The sequence below is a fragment of the Phacochoerus africanus genome, chromosome 7 (genome assembly GCF_016906955.1).
Source record: "Phacochoerus africanus isolate WHEZ1 chromosome 7, ROS_Pafr_v1, whole genome shotgun sequence".
Classification (NCBI taxonomy): Eukaryota; Metazoa; Chordata; class Mammalia; order Artiodactyla; family Suidae; genus Phacochoerus; species Phacochoerus africanus.
In genome coordinates, this window is record NC_062550.1 from 23,845,340 (window position 1) to 23,852,403 (window position 7,064).

At 35.9% G+C, this 7,064-nt stretch overlaps 1 protein-coding gene across 1 annotated transcript; it reads left to right on the forward strand.

Annotated features, from left to right (window-relative positions):
- Nucleotides 1–4,387: 4,387 nt before the first annotated feature.
- Nucleotides 4,388–6,861, forward strand: LOC125130362 (olfactory receptor 6C2-like). Its single transcript, XM_047785732.1, has 2 exons — nt 4,388–4,398; nt 5,901–6,861. Exons 1-2 carry the CDS (start codon nt 4,388–4,390, stop codon nt 6,859–6,861), a joined length of 972 nt encoding a protein of 323 aa, XP_047641688.1.
- The last annotated feature ends 203 nt before the right edge of the window (nt 6,862–7,064 follow it).

Here is a 7,064-nt window from a genome sequence, read left to right on the forward strand (position 1 = left end):
TTACAAAAGAAAAGTAAGACTCTGTTTTACTGACCATTAGTGGAATATGATGGTATTTTTTTTTTCCTCTAGACTACATGATCAAGGATCCCCATAATAAAAGACAAACATATTTACTGGAAAACAATATTTAATTGTGAAAAACAGTATAAATTAATTGTTCAGGTTAATTCCAGAGAGCTAAAGTGTGACCATTTTAGTAATCATTTTCTTCACTATCACATATATGGTAGGATTTATGTCTTGAATAATAAAGATTTCTAATAAACTCTTCTTTTTGATACCAGATAAATCCTAAGATTTGTGTGCAACTAATCCCACTTCACAAACATTCATAAAGATTATTATAGACGAGATGATTCGCTAGTTTGAAACATGGGAAATACCTGCTAGGTTCAAATTATTTAAAAGGAGTGAGTGCTTTTTTATAGGAAACCTAAGGAGATGATGTCTCTAAGGAGAAATAGGAAAGATGAAAAAATACTCAGAAGAGCACACAAAACACCACTTGGCCTTTGTCTTTTATCATTTAATTAAAAACGAACTTACTGCTTCAAGTATGATAACATATCACTAGAATTACCACATTGTCATATGAGATCAGGCATTCAGGGTGGTATGGCCCTGGCCAAGATTATTCGCATTAAAAAATATTCATTTTGAAAGAGTCATTTAGGGAGTTCCCATTGTGGCTCAGCGGGTTAAGAGCCCAACTAGTATCCATGAGGATGCGCATTTGATCCCTGGCCTTCTTCAGTGGGCTGGGGATCTGGTGCTGCCACAGTGGTATAGATGTGGCAGATGTGGCTCAGATCTGGTGTTGCTGTGGCTGTGGCTGTGGCATAGGCTAGCAGCTGCAGCTTCCATATGCCCCAGGTGTGGCCCTAAAAAAATAGAAAGAAAGAAAAAAAAAGCCACCAACAAATGAGTCATTTAAACACTGCAAACTAGCAGTTTATATTGGTTCATATGGAAGATGTGCTAAGACAATTTCTTTTGAGGTTTTTTCCTTTTTCAATACGTGAATTATCACTAGGAGAGGAGCATGTGGATACCTACCACAAATATTACTCCTATTTATTTTTTTAAAGACCTTTGTTTAATATTAAGAAAAAATTAGAACTTCTGCATAATACTATGATTTGAGCATGAATATTTTGAGGATGTGCACCCATCCATGTTCAAGCTTTTTGAAGAACTACTAATTATTATAACACCCACCATTATTATCACACCCATCTTATTATGCACGATGTACCTTGCTAACTGCTCTCTTAACATTGTTTAATTGAATCTTCAATAGGCAAAGTACACAAAATTATGAACTTTTTTTTTGCTTTTGAAAAAAGATTTAGGGAAATCATTTTACTTGCTCACAGTCAAAACAAAACTAAGAAATTACAGAGATAGGATTGCAATCAGATCTTTTGATTCCAAAGTATAATTTGTTAGCCATTATGCAATACTTCTAATTAAGTAAATGGATAGTTAAATTACAAGTAGATGATCGATAGGTAGATAATCTAGTGCCTCTAACCAAACCTCAAATTTGAAATGTTGAATATTTTTAATGATAAAAAATAACTGAAATATTTACATTTCAACGTAAATGTACATTTCTTGTACATATCATATATGGAAAAAATTTGAAAGAAATGAAATCATGAAGTTTTTTATACATATTAAAGTTTAAAGCACCATAAGAAAAAATGAAATTGAAGATAAATATAATTAAATGAAATAAATGTATTTCACATTGAATAAAAAACCAAAGGTGTGGAAAACAAAGAAACAAACAATTTAGTATGTAACTTTTTAAAATATCATGCTCTGGTAAATAAAGCCATGCACCTATGGTCAATTTATGACAAAGGAGGCAAGAATACACAATGGAGAAGATACAGTCTCTTCAGTAAGTGGTGCTGAGGAAACTGGACTGTGACATGTAATAGAATGAAACTAGAACACTAACACCATACACAAAAATAAACTCAAAATGGATTAAAGATCTAAATAAAATACTCGATGCTATAAAACCCTTAGAGGAACACATAGGCAGAACAGTTTCCGATACAAATCGCATCGATGTCTTTTCAGATCCACCCCCTAGAGTAATGCAAATAAAAACAAAAATAAACAGCTGGTACCTAATTAAACTTAAAATCTTTTGTACAGAAAAGGAAACCATAAGCAAAACAAAAAGACAACCTATAGAATGGGTGAAATATTTGCAAACAATGCAACTGACAAGAGATTAATTTCCAAAATATACAAAAAGCTCATATAGCACATTACCAAAAAACAAACAACCCAATTAAAAAAGGGGCAGAAGACCTAAACATTTCTCCAAGAAAGACATACAGGTGGCCTATAGGAACATGAAACAAAAAAATGCTCAACATTGCTCAGTATTGGAGGAAGGCAAATCAAAAGTACAAGGAGGTACCAGGTCACTTCAGTCAGATTTGTCATCATCAAAAGTTTATAAATAATAAATGCGGAGAAAAGGGAACCCTCCTACACTGCTGGTGGGAATGTAAATAGCCACCATGGAGAACAGTACAGAGATTCCTTTAAAACCAAAAAGTAGAGTTGCCATATGATCCAACAATCCCATGACTGGGCCTATTCCTGGAGAAAACTCTAATTTGAAAAGATACATGAACCCTGATGTTTACTGCGACACAGTTTACCATCACCAAGACATAGGAGCAACCTGACTATCCACTGACAGATGAAAGGATAAAGATGATATATATCTATCCATATCTATATATCTCTCTATATATACAATGGAATATTACTCAGCCATAGAAAAGAAAAAAATAATGTCATTTGCAGCAACATGGATAGACCTAGAGATTATCATACCAAGTAAGTCAGGGAAAGACAAATATCACATGATATGGCTTACAGGAAGAATCTAAAAAATACATTTATACAAATGAACTAATTTACAAAAACGAAAGAGACTCAGAGACATAGAAAACAAACTTATGTTTACTAAAGGGGAAAGGGATGGTGGAGAGAGGTTGGGATAAACATATACACACTACTATGTATAAAACAGATAACCCGCCAAGGACCTACTATATAACACAGGGATCTACTGTATAACACCTCAATATGTTGTAAGTACATATTTTGTAATAACCTTTAAGGCAAAAGAATCATATATACATGACATACGTACATATAAAACAACAGTATTAAAAACTATACCTACATTTTAAAAACATGATACCAATCAAAAAATAAAATAAAATGTCCTGATGATTTATACTATGCAGGAGAACCTAAAGGGTAAAAGGATTACAAACACATCTTTAACTTCATATAATTTGTGTGTTATCATTGGCGGTACTGATTGGATAATTCCAATTTCATTTTTTGTGAATTTGAGCATTGGGCAAATTAGGAAATATACTGATGTTGCAAACCAGCAATGTCACTATAGGTTGGAAAAAAAGAAGTGGGAGGGAATCAAACATGAATGGGAAAATAATTCAATGGTGTTGAATTAAAATTAGAAGCAGCAGTGTAAACTAATGGTTTCTTTTCTCTCTCTCTCTCTCTTTTTTTTTTTTTTTGTCCACGCTTGTGGTACATGGAAGTTCTTGGACCAGGAAATGAACCTGCGTAACAGTAGTTACCCAAGCCACAGCAGTGACAACACCTGATTCTTAACCACTAGGCCACCAGGGAACTCCCTAATGATTTCTTTCTTTTTTTTTTTTTTTTTTTTTGCCTTTTCTGGGGCCGCTCCCGCAGCATATGGAGGTTCCCAGGCTAGGGGTCAAATTGGAGCTGTTGCTGCCAGCCTATGCCAGAGACACACAGCACCGCGGGAGCTGAGCCGCGTCTGCAACCTACACCACAGCTCACGGCAACGCCGGATCGTTAACCCACTGAGCAAGGGCAGGGACCGAACCCGCAACCTCATGGTTCCTAGTCAGATTCGTTAACCACTGCGCCACGACGGGAACTCCCTGTATTTTTTAATTTGAAGAGTTCACAAGGATATGGGGAGTTAATTTCACTTCTTGAATGTCATTTTCAAGAATATTCATCATGGCAGCAATTAAGAAATTTCTAAGCTTGTTTTATAAATTTGCTAAGTGGGTGGGCAATAATACAGTCAATATTGATGGGCATATAATGTAACATCTGTTGCTCCCACAGTGACACATGTGCATGTGCACAGATACATTCTCAAATACATAAATATATCTCTCCAACTTAATAAAACTTGGCTTGATATTTCGTCTAGAAAATCTTGTCTTTTTAAAAATAGATATTTTTGACATCTAGGCATATTAAACAAAAATTGCTGATACAAATTAGTAAGATACACCTGCAATACAACTTGTCTGAAGGTTTCTGAGACATGTTTCTGAAGTATGTGACTAAAAGGACAAAAAGGTGGTTTTTCATCTTGGGTTAAGGCAGTAGAGACTTTTGCTACAGGTTACAACGGGAAATGAAGAACGGATGATCACAAGAAGGAAGGAAGGTGGGCTCTAAGGGAAAACGATCCTGTGTTTCTCAATTTGAGCTACTGTAAGTACTTCAACGGTGGATCTACAAAGCAGGAGAGGGAACAGCATTTAGACCAAATTATTCACCCATGAACCTACATCAGTGTTTGTCCTCACTGATAATGTCTAGAGAATCTGAATCTGCCTTTCATTACATAGGTTCCATCGGAGACAATTTGGTCAAAGAAGGTATTCAGGAGCCAGCTGTGGTTGAAACTAACCATCCAATAACACAACATCCAGACAAAAGGCTAATTCTAGTCTATCTAGACAACCATCTAAGTAGTTTGCCCTCTGTACTATCAGTAAAATAAAAAACAGTATCCCCCACACACAATCAAGGGACTTTCCACCAAAAAGTTCAAGTAAATACAACACAATAGAAAATTATCCTTAGCTCATATCCAGAACTTTTTAAAAGCCTCACTACCTTAGAGTTACTTGTCTATAATTCCCATTTTGTAAGTGATCTATATTAGCAAAAATTTGAATGAACAGTCATGGAGCTGTGGCCAGTTGAGCTGATAAAACGCCCAGCCTGAGCAACTGCATTCTACTGCTCAAAAATTGGTGCACTGAAGGGTCAGGGAGGCATGACACAAACTCCCGTGGAAGAAAGTACCTTCAACATCATCATAGTATCTGCTCTGAGGATCGGGAGTAAATAACTTCTGTCAAGTAGAACCTTGAAACATAAGTAAAGAATGTATCCTGATATTTATTTGTAAATATACGTATAGCCTTTACTCTTCCCTTTTTTATTAGGGTTATCATTTATATCTTATCTATGCACATTGGAAATTCCATCAGATAATGTTAAATATTGGCTTCCAACAACTGTATGAGAGGATTGGTAAAGTGCTGGTATTTTTCTATGTGATTTTAAATGTTTGGGAGAAATCTACAGTTCAGCTACCTGAGAACGCAGTTCTTCTTGTGGGATGATTTAAGTATGCGTTTATTTACTTTAATATTAGAGATAGGGCTACAATGGTTAGAGATTTCATTTTAAATTAGCTTTAGCAGATAATATTTTTCATAGAATTAGTTCATTCACTTAAATGGCCAAATCTACTTTGCAGAACTTTTTCAAAATATTCCATTTTAATCTTTTTATTGTCTGTATTATCTGTAATGATGTCACATCTCACATTCCTGATAAATTTCATCTTTTCTCTTTTTTCCACATCAGTCTCCATGACAGTTTTATCCATGTTAGTCATCCTCTCCAAGAATCAGCTTTGGATTCTAGTAATCATCTCTCTTGTTTTTTCTGTTTTCTATTTCACCAATTTCTGACTCATTATTTCCTTTCTTCTGTGTAGTTTGACTTTTTACACACAGATCGCCTAGAACCCCGAGGGTAATAATGAGAAATCACACGGTCATAACAACATTCATCTTGGTGGGACTTACCGAGGACCCAGAGCTACAAGTTCTGGTTTTTATCTTCTTATTTCTTACCTACATGCTGAGCGTTACTGGGAACCTGACCATTATCATTCTTACACTCACAGATTCTCATCTTAAAACGCCTATGTATTTTTTTCTTCGAAACTTCTCCTTCTTAGAAATCTCATTCACAACAGTCTGTATTCCCAGATTCCTGTACAGTATATCAAGTGGGGACAATACCATTACTTATAATGCCTGTGCCAGTCAAACATTTTTTATTGGACTTTTTGGAGCCACCAAATTTATTCTCCTGGCCGCCGTGTCCTATGACCGCTGTGTGCCCATCTGCAAACCCCTGCATTACACGAGCATCATGAACGGCAGAGTCTGCACCATCCTTATCCTCTGCTGCTGGACCTCTGGGTTGATGATCATCATCACACCACTCAGTGTGGGCCTCCAGCTGGAATTCTGTGACTCCAACGCCATTGATCATTTTGGCTGTGACGCATCTCCTCTCTTTAAGATCTCATGCTCAGATACATGGCTCATAGAACAGATGGTTATAATCTGTGCGGTCGTGACATTCATCATTACACTGATAGGTGTTGTTCTTTCATACATATGTATCATCAGGACAATTCTCAGATTTCCTTCTGCTTCACAAAGAAAGGCTTTCTCCACGTGTTCTTCTCACATGATTGTTGTTTCCATTACCTACGGCAGCTATATTTTTATCTATATCAAGCCTTCAGCCAAAGAAGAGGTGGACATTAACAAAGGAGCATCTGTGCTCACTACATCTATTGCTCCATTGTTGAACCCCTTTATTTATACTTTGAGGAACAAGCAAGTGAAACAAGCTTTCAATGACACGATCAAAAAAAATTACATCTATCCTACACAAGAGCAAGCTGAATTTAAATAATCAAATCAAAATGACGGATTTATTACTCAACTTTTTTTTTCTGAAAATCCTAGTTCAGTAAGATTAACCTTCTTATGAATCCTTCAAATCTTGATTTGTGAATCTACATGGAACAAATTCTCTCCCTCTCAACCACAATTATAACTATAAAGAGACACTGTCAACATCTCTTCCACCACAGGCCCCCCTGCTGAACACTTGGG